The 21,568-nt window shown below is 39.0% G+C and overlaps 1 protein-coding gene across 1 annotated transcript; it reads left to right on the top strand.

Annotated features, from left to right (window-relative positions):
* The first annotated feature begins 432 nt into the window (after window positions 1-432).
* Window positions 433-21,106, top strand: COPB1 (coatomer protein complex subunit beta 1). The gene is made up of 22 exons (XM_027651264.1): window positions 433-536; window positions 3,624-3,775; window positions 4,478-4,707; window positions 5,449-5,618; window positions 6,268-6,382; window positions 6,990-7,082; window positions 7,600-7,737; window positions 8,699-8,818; window positions 9,266-9,373; window positions 9,467-9,613; window positions 10,037-10,182; window positions 11,172-11,268; window positions 11,837-11,997; window positions 12,671-12,791; window positions 13,176-13,403; window positions 13,581-13,760; window positions 14,815-14,959; window positions 16,494-16,613; window positions 17,058-17,203; window positions 18,482-18,571; window positions 19,325-19,480; window positions 20,771-21,106. Exons 2-22 carry the CDS (start codon window positions 3,685-3,687, stop codon window positions 20,828-20,830), a joined length of 2,862 nt encoding a protein of 953 aa, XP_027507065.1. The 5' UTR covers window positions 433-536; window positions 3,624-3,684; the 3' UTR covers window positions 20,831-21,106.
* Window positions 21,107-21,568: the final 462 nt, after the last annotated feature.

The following is a 21,568-nucleotide window of genomic DNA, read 5'->3' as shown; positions in this document are numbered from 1 at the left end:
TTTTCCCCAATTATCTATTTTCCTCGATTATTTGTTTTCCCAATTATTTCCCCTATATATTTTCCCCAATTCTGTATTTCCCCCGTTATTTATTTCCCCTATATATTCCCCAATTATTTATTTTCCCCAATTGTTTCCCGCAATTATTTATTGTCCTAATCACTTAGTTAGTTTCCACCTTATTTATTTTTTCCCCTTACTATTCCCCCCCCCCCTTATTATTTAATCGCTTTCCCCTTATTTATATAACTATTTCCCCCTTATTTGTTTATCCTCGCGGGGTTTTTAACCTCTACTTCAGCTGCAGACCCTCGCGCCGCGCGGGGGGGGGAAATCCCGCGGCCGTGACGTCACGGGGGAAGCCCCTCCTCGCGCGGGCGGGGCGGCACCGCCCCTTTTGCGCGTGGGCGCGGGGCGTGTCCCTGCGCGGCCGCCGTAGGCTCGATGTGGCGGGGCGGGCGCGGCTCCACGTCACCATCGGCGGAGCGGCCGCGCCGGGCTCAGCTCCGCTCCGGCACCGCCCGGCGCCGCGCTCGGTACGGGCCGCAGGACCCGCCGCAAGGGCCGCCCGGGGACCGAGGGAGCGCCGGGCGCCGCGGGCGCGGCGCTCCCCGCAGGCCCCGAGGCCTCAGGGACCCGCCGGCAGGGCCGCGGGGCGGGTGGGAGGGGGTCCGTGGCGCGGGGGGCTCGCGCTTTGCTCGGGGGAAGGGCGGGCGGTGGCATCGAAGGGAGTTTTGCCTCAGAGGTAAAACCCCCCCCGGGTTTGAGCTGAGAGTGGGTACCTGGGACATGGAGGGAGAAATATCCCCAGGGCGGCTGTGGATCTGTCGGGATTTTTTAGTAAACGTTTTTTTTTGCGCTGTGCATTACAGATGGGCATCAGTAAAGCGATGCGTCCGCAGGGATTTGTTTCACGGGGTGCCCCCGTTCCTGAGGCTCCCCAGGGATGTAGGTGGCGAGCAGGCGTGGCTATTTCCTTCTCTTGATAAAGTGTAACTTTCGATTTCCGCTGTAGATTTCGATTTCCTCTCCTTGCCCAGGGAAGCTGTGGATGCCCCATCCCTGGAAGTGTTCATGGCCAGGTTGAATGGGGCTCTGAGCAACCTGGTCTAGTGGGAGGTGTCCCTGCTTGTGGCAGGGGGGTTGGAACGAGTTGATGTTTAAGGTACCCCCCCAAACCAAACCATTCTGTGACTCACTACAGGTGGTCAGAAATTTTGTTGCTGGAGCAGTAGAGCAGCAGCTCCGTCTGTGTCCGTGGGGCCTCTCTCTAAGCTGATTTCAGGTCAAGGAGGACAACTGGGTGCTGGTTCTCTCTGCCACGTCTCCCAGCTCTGCATTTTAGCAGAGTTGTTTTCACTGCTGCTTCTCAGAGCCTAAAGTACACTCACTTATCATGCTTCAGAGACATGTTTGACTGCGATTTTTGAAATTTCTGCAGTTGAGGTCTTGGTGTGAGTAAAGATGCCTGGTCTGCTTTCGCAAGGCCGTGCTCTGTGGTTTGTATGAGTCGTTCTTGTAAGTGAAGGTGCTGCAGGGCTTTGAGGCAGGAGTTCTGGCTAACAGCATGGAAAAGTAAGCAAAAAAAGCAGCTGCTGAGGCAAAAAAACCAGTCGTATTTCTACAAATGAGCAGTAGTCACAGAATCAATAAGGTTGGAAAAGACCTTCAAGATCGAGTCAAACCTTTGACTGATCACCACCTTGCCAACTACACCATGGCACTAAGTGCCACATCTAGTTTTTTCTTGAATGAGTTGTTTATGTAGATATTTTTAAACAATAGCCTTGAAGGATCTAATCCTTAAAATAAAGAATCAATAACAGAAAGAGGCGGGTTTCTTTTAAAAATTGGTATTACAATTGTTTTCTGGGGTAGTTGCTGTGCTACTGTTTTAGTTTGTTGTTTTGTTGTGTAGAAAGAAGCAGCAGCCCAAGTTACCACAATTTCCTGGTCACTGTTCAGTTTGAGGTTCCCTAGGTGCCCATTTGATGAGAAAAGAGACTTTGGACCTGGCACCAGCTTGTGTACTGCCTCAAGTGCTCATTCAAACACTGCAACTCCATGTCCCAACTTCCTTCTCTCCTCAGAGCTGTTTGTAGGGAGGTACTTTTAGCCATACTAGGAATGGGTGTTTGTTGATCTGCTGGGTTTTGTTTGTTCCTGCTTCAGTAGTAACATAGGAGTGGAGAGTTTGCAGGGTTCGCACCTCAGAAGTTGTCTGCACAGATAAAAGAGGTGATGTGGGGTGTGAGCTGGTGTCCCCAGACAACAGCTTCTTAAACTGGCCTGTTATTGAAAGCTTTATGTCATGGAGGTTTGGCCCTGCTGTCATGGAACCTCGAGGAAGAGCAATCTGCAGGGAAAGCACAGCCTTGAGTTGGAGAGTTGGGTGTTTCCATCCTTATGTAAATCACAACCTTTGGTGGGGATCATTTTGTTCAGTTCCATTGGCACTGTTATTAGTAATAAAAATTGTATAAAACAGATATGCCTTTACACATTATTTGGCTAATGTGTGGTATCATAATTTAGAGTAAAAAGGCATCTTCCTTGTTTTAATCATTTGTTAAACTCAGTCGGAGACTTCCAGAAAATTAATAAAAGCTTATTTGTTTTGACACAATTTCCGTAGAAAGTACAAAATTGCTTATGTAATAAAAAGTAACAGTTTTCTCTGCTGTGCCTGTCAGTGTGGTATCATAGCATTAAACAAGCAAGCTGAAACTTGAGCGTTTTTTAGGTTGATTTGATCCTAGATGTCTATTATATAAGGAATAAACAAACATGAGAATGAGGATTGATAGAAGAAAAAGGTTGATTTGATCCTAGGTACCTATTATATATGGAAAAAACAAACATGAGGCTGAGGATAAGCTTAATTGGTAATTTTATTACCTGAACTGTCAGCCACACATCAGCTCTGACAGATCTGTAACCTTCTCGTACTTCTTCACCATAAAAATACTTACTTTCCTCATTAGTGTCTAGCAGAGACAGTAGAGTTGAGATGCTCTGATGATCCTTGGCAGGCAAAATGCAATTCCTGCTTCCCTCTCCACCATGCTTTCTTTTTGCTCATCCTTGGTTTCTACTCTGTTGGATCTTGTACTCATCTTCAGAGCTTCCTCCATAGGCTGATTCAACTTGCTAATCAAGTCAAGAGAACTCTATGACTGTATCTTTTTTGTTTTTTTTAATGTTTTAAAATCTTTTAGCTTGTGTCAGTTCACCTAGAGGAGCACAGGACTGCAGTGAAGGTAGTGGGGATATGTAGCCAGGATCAGGGAGCGAGTATATGAGGGAGAAGCTGCTGCATCCATTGGGCTGCAGTCAGGTGCCTGTTCACTTCTGTTAGCCCTGACTGTATTGGGAAGTAGCCTGAAGTATTGGGAAGATTTCTTTCTTTTACTTTTTTTTATTGTCTTTGGAAAATCTCATGCTCTTCATCTTTGTGGTGCTAACAGGAATATTTTAGTGTAACAGAAAAGTGAGAGGGCTTTTGAGTGTGGCTTCTCAAGAAACCCAACAGTTCCTTCACACCACTGTCAGGTGTGATAATGTTTTCATGTTTGTTAATAAAATCTGTTAACTCTGGGATGGCTTTGTTTGCTTGCTTTTAGGTTGTCTGATATTTGTGTCAAAATAATTCTTCCCTTGAGAAAACTCCTGTGACCAAGAACCATGACTGCTGCAGAGAATGTGTGTTACACGTTAATCAACGTTCCCATGGATTCAGAACCACCGTCTGAAATCAGCTTAAAAAATGACCTAGGCAAGTATGGACAATGATTGAAGGATACTCCATCTCACCCGAATTGTGATATTCTCTCATTGTGCCTTTCCGAGAATATTGTTTACATTTTATAAACTCAAACAAGTCAATTTGATGTTTATTTTCTGTTGCTTTTTGAAAGGTGTACATTCCTCTGTTTGCTGTGGTTTGAGAAACTTCACGATATTATCTTACGTATTTTAGTTTTGTTGTGTGTGTCCTCTCGTCTGTGCAAAATTTGAAATTATTTTTTTTTTTGAAGTTTTAAGTAATACCAGTTTGGGCAAGGGCAGATTTAAGCACTGTAATAAGCAACAGGTTGTGTTGTCACTTGTTCAGTGCACTGCAGAATGCTCTGGCAGAAACAGCAGTGACACTGTCTAGTATATATATGTATGACAACATAGCACATTGTAGTGTCCTGGTACAAAAGGCTGTTTAAATTTAAGTATTAAAGCAACCTTGGAGTTTGTACTCCTTCAATTCCAATATATTGATGCTAGAATTAAGTCTGAACTCCATGCTTATTTTTAAATGTCTCTTGCTTCCTCTTTATCCTATAATAAGAGGGCATGAATTTTATTAGTATGCTCTGCTGCACTCCTTCAGAGGGGTTTGTGTCTTCTGCCACTGAAGATTGGTGTTCTTGTTAAACTAACTGTGACATGTCAGCCTTCCTGACTTCATTTCCTCCTCTTCTAGAAAAAGGAGATGTCAAGTTGAAGACTGAGGCCTTGAAGAAAGTAATCATTATGATTCTGAATGGTGAAAAACTGCCTGGGCTTCTGATGACCATCATACGATTTGTGCTGCCTCTCCAAGATCATACCATCAAAAAACTGCTGCTTGTCTTTTGGGAGATCGTGCCAAAGACCACTCCAGATGGCAGGCTCTTGCAGGAAATGATCCTCGTGTGTGATGCATACAGAAAGGTAGCCCATTGTTTATTTCATTACTTGTCTGGATCTTTACAGCAAGTGGATCACTTTGTGTTATTTTATCAATATAAAAGTGGTTTATACTCAGCATTTCCTTCCTGGAAGTGATGTCTCGGTGCTTCAGGGCTGAATAACTGTAGATAAGCAACATGGCTACTGACAAGGAAATTTTGTGTTCTTTTACTGTTATAACTTAACAAAAATGTAGTTCCTCTGTCAGTGAATGTCAGAGGTGAGGGTAACATAATTACTGTCTTGGTGGTATCTTGGGACAAGCCATGGCTCACGAAGGACACTATTTTTGGCATAACTTCAGTGTGGTATATTTGGGACACTCCTTCATAAAGATAGTAAAGGCCTTCAACTTTGGGAATGGGTTGGAAGCAGATGAGCTAATACACACTAAAGGTTAGTATCCAGTGTGTGGGAATGCCCACAGGCTGAGCTTTCACACCCATGGTAACTGGGGAAAACACATACAATGCAGAAAAACATACTACAGGCTTTGTAAGTGTTACTGCACAGAAACACCTGTTTTTAAATATTGGTACATATTTAAAACACTGGGGCAGCAGTGTTTTAAGAACTTATTTAGTGAGAAGACTGAGGTGTCACTGTGGTGACACTGTTGGGAACTTGTACCTTGGGAAGGCTGCGTGGGAGAAGGCTAGCAAGCTAGCAAGTGCATTCCTCTGGAGAGTCTGGCATTTCAGATATGTTTCCTGTTGGTTTTAGGATCTTCAGCACCCAAATGAGTTTATCCGAGGCTCCACTCTCCGCTTTCTCTGCAAGCTGAAGGAGGCGGAGCTGCTGGAGCCTCTGATGCCGGCCATCCGCGCCTGCCTGGAGCATCGGCACAGCTACGTGCGCAGGAACGCAGTCCTGGCCATTTACACCATCTACAGGTAAAGGCCAGAAACAGTTGGAAACTGTGGCTGCGGAAGAGCAAGGCCAGCTATAGTGATCTGCATGGGTTTTGAGATCTCAAACATTTATCAGTCACTGCTGTGGTCTTTGGGCTTTTTTTGGTTTGTTTGCTTTTTCCTCCTCTATCTAATGGACTTCTCTGGAGAAGCAAAAGGTACTGCTGCTGCTTTCTCAAGTATGATAGAGGTCCTTATATTGCAGGTTAATTTGCATGGGCAAATACCTTTCTTGATGATCTGAATGTTATTATTTGTAACCGTTGTCCACAACCATGAATAGGGCAGAATCCTTGTAGGAATATGCCTATATAAATTTATTTGAGCAGGACGTTTTTGATGTGCTGCAGTTACATACTAAACATTATTGCAGTTTTTACCTGAACCCTGTGGCTGAGTGTTGCTATCAATGTTGTAATCATTGATGAGGTAATGTCTTAGCTGTCATGACAACAAACAATTTTTTAAAGCTCCTTGAGTCTCTTTGCTGTTTAAATAGCTGCACAAAAGCTCTGTATCAGTCTTTTACTCTTGAGTTTTTGTAAATGTTTGTCTTCAGGGTATGCACTTAAGCTTTGGGTTCTACTCCTTACCAGTAGCTCTTTTAATTAGGATTTTTTTTTTTTTTAAGAAACTTTGAACATCTTATACCTGATGCTCCTGAATTGATCCATGATTTCTTGGTGAATGAGAAAGATGCAAGCTGCAAAAGAAATGCATTTATGATGCTGATTCATGCAGATCAGGTAAGGATACTTGCCCTCAGACTCATTTGGTCTAATAACTTGAAAATCTGCTGGGTAACTAGCCAGGAGTTCGTTGGTAGTATGACCTATTTCTATTCATAAAAAAACCCACGTTTGACAATGTTAATGCTTTTGTGGGATACTTGGTACTGAAAAAGTTAAAGTAGGTCTTCAGTGCTGTCTTCATTTTCAAGGAGAATTACTGTGTTTGGTGAAGGCATATGCTGGTGCTGAAATCTGTAATTAGTTTTGGCAAGGGAGCATAACCAGGCTGAGAAGTGCTCTCTTATCTACTGTTTTATAGCTTTTGTAGCAGCATGAGAAGGAAATGGCAGTTTCTGTTTAGTGTTTTGGATTATTTGCTCTACAGGCAATTGCCTCTTGTGCCTGATTACCATTAGTTTTGTCTCTCTTTTGCAATGTACAGACAGAACAGATTAATTTGCTCTTCGAGTTTACAGTATTTTCCTAAATTGTTTTAATTTCAAGTTGAAGTGTCACATAAATGCTGTTTTGTAGTTTGATTTTAGAATGTGTTTTGATTTAAAATTCAACTGAGTGAGCAAACTCAGTCTAATTTAAAATAATTTATCTTTTATTTCTGTAGGATCGAGCTTTGGATTATTTGAGTACCTGTATTGACCAAGTCCAGACATTTGGTGACATACTGCAGTTGGTTATTGTTGAACTAATTTACAAGGTAAAATGGAAACGTTGTGGCACGTTAGATTATATCAAACTGCTTTTTAGAGTGGATAAGAATGCTACTGGAAAAGGTTTTATAGCTAGCTTCTAGTCCATGTCAGGAATATGTCATTGTTTAATACAGCTGAATAAGATTTGTCTCTTGAAATGATAAAGGCTCAAGTATGCACAGGGTAGAGCAATATGTCTCACCTGATTTGCTGTGATGGGGACTGTGTATTATCAGTCTGGTTTCATGGGCATGAACAGGGCATCTCTTACAGAAGCTGGTAGAGGCTGTGCCCTTCCTTTTGACCTGAGATTTTTAAGACCTGGTGGCATTGCACTGAGTTGTCAAGAACAGCTTTTGAATAGCTTTTGTAATTAGATTTTACAGCTGTGAATGCCCCAGAAAAGGTTGTCACCTTTTGCTCAATTCTCTCCTTGTTGTAAGATAATGGAGCAGGTAAACTGTAGGATTGCAGTTTCCTTTTTTCTTTATGTACCAACTGTGCATCCTTCTTCTTGTTGAGGTCTGTCACGCGAATCCATCGGAGAGAGCTCGGTTTATTCGCTGCATCTACAACTTGCTGCAGTCATCGAGCCCTGCAGTGAAGTATGAAGCTGCAGGTACTCTTGTTACACTCTCCAGTGCACCAACAGCAATCAAGGTATGGAAGTGATGTTTTCAGATGTTCACTAGCTTTAAGTGCACTGAAGTGGGTGCTGTGTGCTGCATGTAGCTTGAAAAAGCAAAGGCTTTTGTAACACTTCACACGTGAAAGTCTCTCTTAAAATATCTCTTAGAATTGGTCACAGCAAAAGACTGAGGCTGCTTTGCAGACCTAGAGCTAGGGGACTTCATGTCACTTTGTTAGGGGACAAGCATGAATACTGTGCAGACTTGTGCAAGGGTTGGTACCAACCTGCAATCCTCTTGGCATAGTTAGCAAAGCAGACTGAAGCTGAAGATTTTTAGAGATTTAATTACTTTCTTTAGTCTTTATTCCCGTTTTCAGACCAAGGGGGAAGCACAAATCAGTGAAGATTGGTGTTGATTTCTAATTGACCTGGGGTTCCTAGATTCGTATTTGTACAGCTGATTATTTAAGAGCGCTCAGAAGTTTTGAACTTGTATGGAAATTTCAAAAATAAAATATGCAAGTCTAGATTCAGAGTAAAAGCATTGTAAATAGTAGTTTCAAAAGGTCAGGGGGAGTGTGAATTCCAACATTCTTGCTTTGGTATATCATTTTTGTTGAGTAGTCATTAAAACAATATCTAGATAGGTTAACTGCCAACTGTTTTAAGTTGGTTTTCATGCCCTGTTGTGTACTTCACTGCTGACCCAAAGTATGTCAGGTAATCTATCTTGTTATGTCTTTCTTTGAATTTGAAATGAAGTCTGTGTGTTGTAAGCTGATGCAGTTGTGAACCTTCCAGTGTGATTTTTGTAATGTAGTGAAATCCATTTATAATGGACCAGAAAATTTTCAAGTCTGTTCTCAGGTTCATTTCTGTGCCAAATCAGAGTAGCTGCTTTAAAAGTAATATAAAAGGACTATTTTCCAGAATTTCTCTGGTTTCTCCTCTTCATTAATTAAAAAATTATTTTGATCCTTTTAATTTTAGGCAGCTGCCCAGTGCTACATAGATTTGATTATTAAAGAAAGTGATAATAATGTGAAACTGATTGTCTTGGATCGGTTGATTGAATTAAAGGAGCATCCCTCCCATGAACGAGTGTTACAGGTATGTGAGCTGTCTCTTTTCCTGCAAGCTTTAGGAAAGAAAAGCCTTCAATAACAAAGCTTTCAGGTTTTTTGATGTATGGAGAAATGGTACTTCTGAAGTTTACATTTTCTGTTGGAATGTTCTTGGTAAAAACATATTGGATGGACTTGTATGTTTATGATTTCCTGCTTTTATTGTCTGTATAAGAATTATCAATAGCAAATGCTGTCCTGATCTTAAGGTTTAATGATGTAGCTTGCATGGTAGACTTCTATGAAAATGTAGAATGTATTAAATGAACACTGTGAAGGTCCTAATGCCTGAAATATGTTGCTTGCTTGTCAGCAGATTACATATTATGTATCCTGAAAGGCTTTGAAAATCATTGAGGACTGAAAATTAGAATTGCATGAAAAGGAAGTAAGTTAAACCAGCAAATTACTTACAATTTTGTTATTGTTTCAGGATCTAGTTATGGACATCCTCAGAGTGCTGAGTACCCCAGATCTAGAAGTACGCAAAAAAACCCTCCAACTGGCTCTGGATCTTGTGTCTTCGAGAAATGTGGAGGAGGTAAAATATATGTATTTTTGATTCATTGCACTTTTTTTTTTTTCTTTTGAAAAGTATGTCACTTTTTTGAGTTTTATTTGATCTTTTCTGCAGCTTGTGATTGTTCTGAAGAAGGAAGTGATTAAAACTAATAATGTCACGGAGCACGAAGATACAGACAAATACAGACAGCTGCTTGTTCGGACACTGCATTCCTGCAGCGTTCGGTTTCCAGACATGGCTGCAAATGTTATCCCAGTGGTATGCAAATGTTTAATTATATTGTCATTAAATAGGTTCTAGCTATACCCAAAACCTAGAGAATAGCTGAAGTGTTCCTCACAGTGGCGTCACAGGAAGCAATATTATTTTTAATCCCTAAAGAAATACAGGACTTTTGATGCTGTTAACATTTGTCTTCTGAGACTTTACTTTTAAATGCTTTTGCAGAACCTGAGCTGAAGAGGACCTTTACTTAAAATGCAATAATTTGTATCATTAGAAAACCAATTTGGGATTATGATAATTAGTAATTGTTTGGAATGTATTTAAGATTGTTTGACTTCAATTTTGTTTAATGGAAGATACATATGCAATTTTATTTTTCTGAACGTAGAAGGAAAATATTATTGTACAAACTTATCTGTGCTGCTGTTTGTGCTCATGTTCACTCTTCTGTGCTAGCTGATGGAGTTCCTCAGTGATAATAATGAAGCAGCAGCTGCTGATGTCTTGGAGTTTGTGCGGGAAGCAATCCAGAGATTTGATAACCTCAGACCTCTTATTGTTGAGAAGATGCTTGAAGTCTTTCACTCAATTAAATCTGTCAAGTGAGTCCAAAATACAGTATCAAACCAACATTGGAGCACCTTGTGGCTCACTCTCATTGCCTTTAAATATGTACCAAAATTCTTGCAAACCCCACACAAAGAATAACTGAAGCTGAGATATTTTGGGAGTAGATGATTTCTAAGTACAGCCTACTTGTACAAAAGAAATCAGATGCTTTTTGCATTGAATGAAGAAAATATAATCAAATTTCATTTCTATATGCAACTGGTAATTGTATTTACACTTGCTAGGAGATAGTGTTGTTGATGAAGGCCAACCATAAAGTGATATATTTGTTAAAACAGAGTTAGTAAGGCATTCGCTCTTGTAGGCAACTGGAAACACTTAGGCTAGATTTATTAGAAAACCCAATCTAACATAGACCAGGCTTTGCAACCTCCAAAGCTTCTTTAGCACCTTTCAGGGCTCTGAAAACTCTCTTTTCTGGTGGATCTGTAATGCTTAAGTCATATGAGAACTTCTCTGTATGAAGACAGCACTCTGTCATTCTTGTAATACACAGAAAACTCTGAATCCTATCTCCACCATCATCTCATTAAGTGGGAAAAGGAAAATCTCTGAAGCTTTGGTATTCTTTTCCTAATCTTCATTCATCTTGTTGTTTTTCATTTTCTCCTCTAAAATGGAGAAATTAGTTTGTCTTAGTTAAGTGGAGAATTTACAGCTGACTTTATTCACATACAGTAGAGTTATTTCACCATGATCACAATGAAATTTAATTCTGTGTATGTCAGGATTAACACAGATGGAAATAAATTTGTGCCAGAGAAAATATCTATTTTGATGTACCTGTTCATGAGCTTACTGAAGCTGAAAGGGTAATTGGTTTTGATCAAACCTGCTTTTTGTCCTTGTGTCCTTTTGGATTTGTGAAGAGTGACCTTTACCACCGAACATAAATCACTTCTCTTGATGCTAGTTTGAATTTATGATGAAAACATGACTTAAGTTGCTGTTCTTGTCTTAGGATTTATCGAGGAGCGTTATGGATCCTTGGAGAATATTGCAGCACAAAGGAAGACATACAAAGTGTGATGACAGAAGTGCGCAGATCACTTGGAGAGGTGTGTGTGTGCTTTGGTTTGTTTTGTGTTTACTAGCTCTTTGTGGTTTTTCTTGACATTATGCAGTGGGTTTTCTAGGACAAAGATATTTTTAACAGTGTTTTGAGGACTTGAGGTGTGTTAATGGCACTGCACAGGAAATCTTAAGTAAAAAGAAGTTAGGGTTTTGCGTTCATGATCAGTTTTCTTTCAAGTCTCATACTTGAGCTGAGAATAAGGGATATCTTTTAAGAGGGGAGATGAGAAATTCCTTATTTCAGAAAATCAAGGCTGCTTTAAGGTATAATTTAATTATATTCAGTGGCAAAGAAAGAGTGCTTTAAGTGGGTTGTTCTGAGAGGGATTTAAGACAATCTGTGCAATTTGAGCTTTATTGCATGAGTAGGAAGCTTCTGTATGTATTTCAACATCTGCTTATCTCCTCAAATTCTCACAAAACTGTTGCATTTTAGCTGACTTTTTGCTTATAAGAACTTCAGTAATGCAGATAATCTTTATTAAAACCTTCTGCAGAACAAAAATACATCTTTTATTTTAATTGTAACAGTTATTTCCTGCTCATTTCTAGATCCCAATAGTAGAATCTGAAATCAAGAAAGAAGCTGGGGAGCTAAAACCTGAAGAAGAGGTGTCTGTGGGTCCAGCCCAAAAGTTGGTTACAGAGATGGGCACTTATGCAACACAGAGTGCTCTCAGTAGTTCACGACCTGCCAAAAAGGAAGAAGACAGGTATTTAAAACTTCATACTAGGCCAGGACTGACTTGGTTGGTTTTGTGGGGTTTTTTTCTATTTGAGTGGTATTTTCTCTCAGACAGAGTTCAGTAGTTCAGGGAATTTCCTGTTTTAAGGTATTATCCCAGGTAGATGGTAGCTGATAGGGTGTTGCCCGATAGCTTAGGATTTGTAGTCAAAGCTTACTGTATCAAAAAAGACTTTATTAATTATGATATCCTAAATTCTATTTGTTTTTTTATGTGTAAAGTTCTCTCATTATTTTAGTTGGATACAGAGATGTTGCCTTTAGATTAAAACATTTTCTTCCCTTGATATCATCTTGCAGTACTTAATACTTGCTATAGTTTATTTTGTTGGTAGGGAGAACAATCGTTATATTTCCTTAGTTACTGCAGATGGGCTACTTCATCTTGACTGGTCATTATCATCTCAGTGCTACAATAAAATTATTATACATTACACCTCTCAGTCCTTCGTCAGTGTGGAAATGACTATGTGACTTGTGAATGTATCTGGAAAAAAATACTTTGAGAGGGGAAAAAACCCAACCATCTGGGATGTTTCAAGCTTCTTTTGCTTGTACAGTGTAAATGTTAAGGTATCAAGAAAAGCAGGCTGAAGGGTGTCATCCAAAACTAGTTTTCTGATGATGGTTTGTCTTTGCAGACCTCCATTACGAGGATTCCTGCTCGATGGTGATTTCTTTGTTGCAGCTTCCCTTGCTACAACTTTAACCAAGATCGCTTTACGATATGTGTCACTAGTTCAGGAAAAGAAGAAACAAAATGTAAGTCATCTCTTGTGTTTTCACTGTACGTGCAAGGAAGAGCTGGTTGTTGCCTCTTTTGATTTTAACAGATGCAAAATGGGTTAAGTCCAAAGTGAAGTACCAGTTATGTGATTGGATAATAATGGTAATTTAGGTCACAAACAAGACATACTGTTCTCCAGTCACTCTATCTAGATAGTCTCTAAGTCATGCTGCTTGGTTTCTAGATAACAAGTAGTTATCTAAAAGTAGTTATCTAAAAAATAAGTAATTCTGCTCAGAGTTTTTATGATTTGATTAATGTGCACCTTTTTGTAAATAAGTCAGAAATAAACATTTCTGTAAAGCTATGGAAAATGCAGTAACCTTCTTCCATTCTCTTTACTTTGTCTTCCTTCTCAGTCCTTTAATGCTGAAGCTATGCTGCTGATGGCCACTATTCTCCATTTGGGAAAGTCTTCTCTTCCCAAGAAGCCAATTACAGATGATGATGTGGATCGTATTTCCTTGTGTCTGAAAGTTTTGTCAGAATGTTCTCCTCTCATGAATGACATTTTCAACAAAGAATGCAGGCAGTCCCTCTCTCATATGCTGTCAGCCAAGCTAGAAGAGGAGAAACTTTCCCAGAAGGTGAGCTATTACAAGTGTGTAACCAGAAACACTTGTAGTTTTTGATGGATATTCACATCCAAACTGGTCCAAGAAATGTCACCGTTTGACTCTGTGTAAGTCAGCCATTATTCAGCTGTGTTTCTGTGCTAAGGGGTGGAATTCAGTGTGAATTCTTGAATTATTCTCTTCCTGCAGAAAGAATCGGAGAAGAGGAATGTGACGGTTCAACCAGACGATCCCATTTCCTTCATGCAGCTCACTGCTAAAAATGAAATGAGCTCAAAAGAAGACCAGTTTCAGCTCAGCCTTCTTGCAGCAATGGGAAACACACAGAGGAAAGAGGCTGCTGATCCTCTTGCTTCCAAACTTAATAAGGTAATGGGAAATTAGTGGTTTAATTATATACACGTTTTGCTGCTTATGCACAGGATCAGCTTTGGGAATCTTAGGTTTGAACTAAAGAACAGACAGCACTGGCTGATTGAAAAGACACAGGTTTTTCCTGGTTGGGATTAAGACACAGAGTAAAACCCTTGTGCTTGTAGCTGTTACCTTCTTCACATGGGGAGGGGAGAAATAAGGAGGAAACTTGGAGTGCTGAGCTGGTAGAATATGGAGAAGAAATAGTTTGCTGGTTTGAAGAGCCCAGTAAGGTTCCCAGGGAAGAGAGTAAGGACATCAGTAGAGATTAAGAACTCCTTTCTTTCTTTGGCTGCTATATCCTATTGCCAAGTGCAATGCATCCTTATCTTTATACTTTTTTTTGCTCCTGATTACTAGGACCTGCACAGAAGGTCCAAAGAGAAGAAATCTCTTCATTCGTTCATCAGTTAAAAAACCCAAGCTTTTAAAGACTGGTTGAATTGTTTTTAAATTCAAAGCTACCTTTTAATTTTAAGTCAGCGTTTCTTTGTGCTGCTGATCTTCTTAAGAATAAATGACCTTATAGTTCATATTTTAGCAACCTAGCAATTCAGAATATATTTCATCTAGAAAGGTTTTACAGTTGTAATCTGTATACAAAAGGATATGTGAAGGAAGGATGCAGTTAGTATTAATTTTTATTAAAAATATGGACAATCACCGTGTATTTAGCTGTAAATTAATGAAATCTGTTTGTTTTGGAAGACTTATGCAGGAACTCTAGATTTCCTAAACATCACAACTTCTTTAAATACTGCTTTCTAGGTAAAATTTGTGGTGATTTTTTTGAGGTGTTTTTCCCCTTTTTCTTTTGCTTTCCTGTTTTTCTTATTACTGAGTACATTCTGTAAAATTAAAAGCCCTCTGCATACCTGCTTGTTTAGAAGGCTCATATTAAAGAATAATGGATTTAACTGTACTTTGTTCTTATTTTTTGGTGATTGTTTGGCATGATTCTATGTTTAAAACTGTTCCATGACATTGAACCCCCTACCCTCTGTCACAGGTTACTCAGCTGACAGGTTTCTCGGACCCCGTGTATGCAGAAGCGTATGTCCACGTCAACCAGTATGACATTGTGCTGGATGTGCTTGTTGTCAACCAGACCAGTGACACTCTGCAGAACTGCACCCTGGAGCTGGCCACACTGGGTAAGGAGAACTGGTGGAAACAAAGCAACCGTGAGGTGCTGGGTGCTGGCCCCCAGTTGTGAGGAGTTTCTGAGGCACTTCGAAATGCTTACAAATTTATACCAGTTTCCATTTTGGAAGGATGTTTTTGAATGCCTTTCAAATGTATTTTTTTATATATTTGGTGGAAGATTTTTATGTACTGGCACTGACAGTACCATCTGATGATACAAACTGCAGTCAGATTTTGTATCTTTTCATGGCTTTTTCACTAAGGAAATAGCATTACATTTTCCCTTCTCCTTTTTCCCTGAAATATGGACAGGTTTTTTGATATACTTATTCCCCATTGTGCTGTTCTTATAGACATCAAAAATAAATTTCAGAAAAAGGACAAAATCTCAAGTTGTATGGGGCACATGTCAGGCAGAGAAAGCCACCTACCCTAGGGGATTTTTACACTCAGACTCAGGTAACACTGCATTCAATACTGCATTTACTCAGCTGAAACCATTCCGTGCATTTACTCAGCTGAAACCATTCCGTGCATTTACTCTGCTGAAACCATTCCCTGCACCAGCAGCTGTACCAGAGTCTTGCTTTAACAATACTGAAGCTTCACTAACTTCTTTTAGAGGAGTGACTGGAGCAGATAATCTAAGAACAGTGACCCTTTTCTTATTAGTTGTCCTCTGCTTTGGCAGTCAGGAGTTGAAATATATTTACAATACACCAGGAGAACACGTTGCATACTTTTAATTATTGTAAATGTGACTGGAGAGGCATAACCTTTCTCCTGAACTTCTAAATCATTTTGTCAGACTAATGATGGAATTGAATAAAATGAACATATTACTTGATATTTTTCTATTTGTCAGCTCAGTTAAGTGGAATTCATTTCCCAGGTGATGTCTTCAGATGTGGTGCAGGAGCTGACTTGATGCATCACTCCTGTGTGTAGAGCTCGTGCTGTTCATGCTGCTTTCTCAAGTGGCAGTTTAGTGGAACTAAGGAGTCTTTCACAATTGCTTGCTAAAGGATTAGTAAAAATGCAACCCTTAGTGCTTCCTTGGAGCACTTATATTCAGAGTCAAGGTGATACTTTGACCTGTTTATAAATAGGTTAGTGCATGTAATACTGGACGTTGAACTTTGGTTTTGAGGCACTTGACTATAGGATTAGGTCTTATGATGTTACCAGTGATTAAAACACAAGGTAGAATTAACCATTTCCTTGTTAAAAAAAATAATACTATACTTAATCCAAAGCCCACTTAAGCCGGTATTTGCATTTGTTTTCAGTGGGGTTTGGGTGAACACAGTAATATTTTAACCAAAATTTTGTATGCAATGTAAATTACTTTGTCTTACAGTTAGCAAACTGTAAAAAACCCCACATCAATTCCAAATCAACTAATATCTTTATGGTGGTGGTTAGTGCAGCTCTGTAGATAGAAAAATTGATTGACAGGAAAATAAAATGTTTTTCCAAAATCTAAGCTCGTTGTGTACTGCTAATGTTCCCTGATGCCCATCTCCCAATTTCTTTACACAGGTGACTTGAAACTTGTGGAAAAACCATCTCCTCTGACACTGGCTCCACATGATTTTGCCAACATTAAAGCTAATGTCAAAGTCGCTTCAACAGAAAATGGAATAATTTTTGGTAATGTTGGTAAGTAAAAGTTCAGTATGCAAAATTAACATTAATATGAAACATTTCTTAACTACTTAATGAGCCCAAAAATAATTAAAGCTTTATATACTGGGAAAAGAAATGAAATGGTCTACCATGCATGAATATTTTGTGGTGATTTAAAAAAAAAAAATCCATGTTGCTTTTACTTAAAATCATGGTAGAACATGCTGCCTTTAGAATGATTGTCGGCGTGATACTTTACCCCAAGCCTCTGAGTTTGGAACAAGCTGGGCAGCCCTACCTGAAAGACCAAAAAACTTAACTCAGAGTTCTGTGGCAACTGGGTAAAGCTCTTGAAGAGGACAGAGGTCAACCATGAGACTGAGCAAGGGTTGAGTGCTGTTAACTGGCAGGTGGTAACCTTATTAAGTGCAAATTCACTTTTTTAAACATTAAGGTGGTTTGTGTTTTATATTGCAGTGTATGATGTCTCTGGAGCAGCCAGCGACAGAAACTGTGTGGTTCTCAGTGATATCCACATTGACATCATGGATTACATCCAGCCTGCTTCTTGCACGGATGCAGAGTTCAGACAGATGTGGGCAGAGTTTGAGTGGGAAAACAAAGTTAGTTTTATTTTTTGTATGTTATTTGGGGTTTGTTTGTTGATGTGGTATAATTCTGTTTCTTGTTCTACACCAACTCATTAAATCAGCATTATTATTATGTATTGTCATATAAACCTTATTCAACATCCACATTGGATCTTTGCCTCAAGTAGCTCTTTCTCTTACTGTTATCTTATCAGTTTCACAAGCTTAGCAATGCAATAACTAGGTATTTTTTCTTGCAAAAGTGGTATTTGCATTGAGCTTTATCTCCTGTATGGAAGGTGTCCAAACTGATTGGTGACAACTGTGTATTTTGGCTCAAAGGTGAGATGGCTGCAAGTATAAGTTTATGCTGAGGCTGCAGAATGACTCATACTGCTCAGCCTCTCCAGTTCTGAATTGCATTGTGTTTTGGGTCACAGGGGACCTTTTAAAGGTCATTTAGTGCAGCTCCCCTGCCATGGATAGGGGCATCTTCCTTTCACTCTGTCACTTTGCAGTACAGCTGTAGCGTAGAGTTATGGATGCTGTGCAAGACAAACAAGGTGGTGAGTACACTTTATATTAACTGAAGGTGCCCAAACAGACCTGTTAAAAAAGGGTTTGAGGGACATAATCTCATACAACAGAGCAATATAATTTAAGAATAGAGTAGAAACATTAAAACAGAATGGAAGATATTTTACATGAACTGTACCTTCTTTGGTGCATATTTTTACGTGTGTTTGCTTCAGACTAGATTTAAATGTCTCAGGGGAAACTCGTGCACAATAAATTTTCAGACATGGTATGTGAAGCCTTAGAAATTTATAAAGTTTTGTTAAAAAGAAGATTATACCAGACCAGATCAACAATAATCAATATGAGGAAGCCAAGGCAGCTTTGTTGCTAGGAGGGAAAGATAAAAGTAGTTTTTATCATTAGTTAAAAGCAATCTTTGGACTAGATACCTCTTTTTTTGTGTTTTGGCAATATGCACACTGTATTCAGACAAGAAGTCCACTCTTTGCTCTGGAGAGTCTACATGTTTGGCACAATATCATATTCACCCAATACATTTTGGAAACCATGGTGATACCATGTAATTCTCCATCTCTAACAACTCGATGGCAGGAGGGGAAGACTTCTTATGATACCACCACATAATGGGGGGTGCAGCCAGCTTACTGAGTGTGCAATTCCTCAAGGGGAAATGCAGTGGTAGTCTCCTTTATAGAGCCCCAAAGGAGAGATGGTTTCAGAAATGCCTGAGGTGCTAATTAAAGTAATTGCCTTTTTTTTTTCTTCTTGAAGGTAACAGTGAATACAAATATTGTTGATCTAAATGAGTACTTACAGCACATACTGAAGTCAACCAATATGAAATGCCTGACTCCAGAGAAGGTGAGCTATTTCTTGGAGACTTTTAGACACCCTTTTTAGTTTGTGTGCTTTACCATTTAATTTGTTCAGCATTTGTTATTAATATTATTAGAAATTCTTACTTACAAAATGAAATGAAACATATACTTCAAAGTTTTTAAATGAGTGGTCTGAAATTACTAAAAGCAAATTAAGTTACCAGAATTCTGTGTTGCTTAATCACTTTAGCTGTTTCTTCCCCAGTTAGAAAGTCAGAACATCCCTTTTAATTCATGGTAGCCAAGCTGTAGTATAGACTTAATGGCACCATCTGTTTTTATAAAGGTTTTTTTTCAGTAGCTCCAAGTTTCTTTCTTCTCTGCCAAAATTTACCTTTCTTTTGCAAGTTTAGCCTTTTTGTTGTAAAGCAAAATAAATATATACAATATTTGTTATTAAGGTATAACGTATAATAGCTGTTAGCTAATACATGTATAGCAGCCAGACAAGATCTGTTGTTACTATTTAGCTTCTTTACCACTTTGCTGTTGGTTAAATCCGACCATAAAATGCCATCTTACCTTGTTTTGAGGAATACTGTAGGTTGCATGTTTTCCAATATTAATTCTAGAAAAAGGCCACCACTCTTTCCCAGCGCACGATTCCCACATTTTACGAAGAAAAAAGGAATTTAAACGTTCCATACCGATGTGTTAGCCTAGCTAACCTGGGGCGAACCAAAACGCGTTTAAAGGATTTGGGGCTTTCTGAAGAGTTCAAATGTGCTTTCCACAGGCACTTTCTGGTTATTGTGGCTTTATGGCAGCCAACCTTTACGCCCGTTCCATCTTTGGAGAAGATGCCCTGGCGAACGTTAGCATTGAGAAGCCGATTCATCTCGGGCCAGAGGCGCCTGTCACCGGTCACATACGAATCCGGGCAAAGAGTCAGGTAACGTGGCTTAGATTGGCTCCTTGCCACTTCTGTGAAAATGTACCAAGCACTCTAAAAAACCTGCAGATTGTTGTACCTTTGTTTCTAGTGCTAGATAAATGGGATTTTTTTTGGGGGGGAAAGGTGAATATAGGAACTTTATACTTAGTTTTAAAACTCTCTTTTACGGATTTTGTGAGGAAAGAAAATCTTTGTGATTGGGTGTGATCATACCCCAAAACCATGTTGTAGATCTTTTCTCCTAGTGTGTTACCATAAAATAGGCCTTTGGGCCAAGATTTCCTTATTTTATCTATAACACTGCGAATAGGATGTTATATTTTATTTGGTTTTAAATAAAGAGCAAATATGCCTCAGGGTTCCATGACCTTTTTCCTGCTAAATTGCACATTTTAGTGTCACACAACAAGGACATTTTATGCATATAATTGCTGTTCACTGGAGTTTTTTTAAAAAAACAGCAAAACAAAATCTGGAGTCTTTTAGTAGAAGTGTTTTCTGTAGGTATATCTATGAGTCTGCTTTGGATTTTAGAACTTCTGTCTCCTTACTAAAGATAAAGTATGGGATTTGGAATACGTACAGTAAAAAACTAGTGTAAAATAGAAGTATTTTAAACAGGGTACAATAAAAGATTACCAGTGAGTTTTCACATTTAGAGAAATCATTTACCTTGTGTGATGTCACTGTAAAGATTTTGAACTGGTTTAAATTCATGTTTCTGATACGCTTACAGTGCCATTTTTGCATGAGACTGCATTTAGTTACATATTACCAGCATGGTTTCACCTGGAAATCATTCTGCTATTGAATATGTGGATTTATTCATGCAGTTTCTTATGAGATTTCTTCAGTTTCTATGCAATATTAATGTGGTTCTGTGATTAAATTATTTCTCATAGCTTTAGTGCATTGAGTGCTAGTACCAGCTCTGAGACTTTCAACAGCTGAATTTCAGGAACTGGACTGGCAATTGTAATTTCTCCCCTGGCAGTCTACTTTCAACTGGTGGGAGGTCAAAAGGCTTAAATTTTTAATTCTTCTGATAACACATGTAACATTTGCCAACTCATTTAGGTTTCATTGTTTCAATAATACATGTAGATCTAACCTTTACCTGGTGTTAAGGAAATGTGCAGTATGATGTGTACAAATAAGTGAACAGCTAGAAATTTCCATGACTTCACAGATTTCTATATATGCAACTTCCATTTTAATATAGATAAGATAAAGTCATTTGGAAGTGAAGTATCTGTGCCATGATTGTCTTCTTTCTTTTCCTTACAGGGAATGGCCCTGAGTCTTGGAGATAAGATCAATCTGTCTCAGAAGAAAACAAGTTTATAAATTTTACCTAACGCCTTTTCAGGTCTTTTACAATTTAACCTTAGGTATGTGGCTTTTGGAATCCAGAACATCTTGTATTCTTCAGTGTTCTGTAATTGTAGAAGCCAAGCTTTTGAGCTAAAAGCATTCCAGCAGATAATTTATAGGTTCTCCATGATTGATATTGAGCAAAACTTTAAATCTCCAGGTTTTTTTTTCTTTGTCCTGGAAGTCATGTTTTCTTTGTCTCTAATATATACTGATGCTCACAGTACAATAAACAAATTATGCCAGTTACTGTTTTGTCTGTAAATTATAAGCTGTATATTATCTCATCTATACTGAATATTTGGCTAGGACTATTTTGCTAAGAAAGTGGGAGTCTGTAATAGCTTAGGTGTTTACAATAATGACTAGGCTGAACTGTGTGAATGTGTGATCATGGCTCTTAAAATACTCTGGTATACCTAGGAAAATGTATATTTGCCATTTAAGTCAAAGGCTGTGTGTTCTAGAAGGTTGGTTTAGTAATGTAATAGCTTGGCACAGACAAGTTTGTAGTATCAGAAAGGAGGTTGTCAAAATTTGGCTCTTTCCAGCAAGTTGTAGAACCTTAAACTTTCTGAGCTGCTTTTCTAACAGCGTTATCACAAGTAACATAACATTGCTGGTGGTGTTCTTGTTTTTCAGTCAATATGGAAAAGACAGCCAAGTGCAGTGTTAAAGCTGTTGCAGCATAAGCAGTATTTCAGTGACTGC

Source organism: Corapipo altera, unplaced genomic scaffold (genome assembly GCF_003945725.1).
Source record: "Corapipo altera isolate COAL_440 unplaced genomic scaffold, ASM394572v1 78, whole genome shotgun sequence".
NCBI lineage: Eukaryota > Metazoa > Chordata > Aves > Passeriformes > Pipridae > Corapipo > Corapipo altera.
The sequence above is the reverse complement of the archived record's forward strand: the minus strand, read 5'-3'. Positions and strand labels throughout refer to the sequence as shown.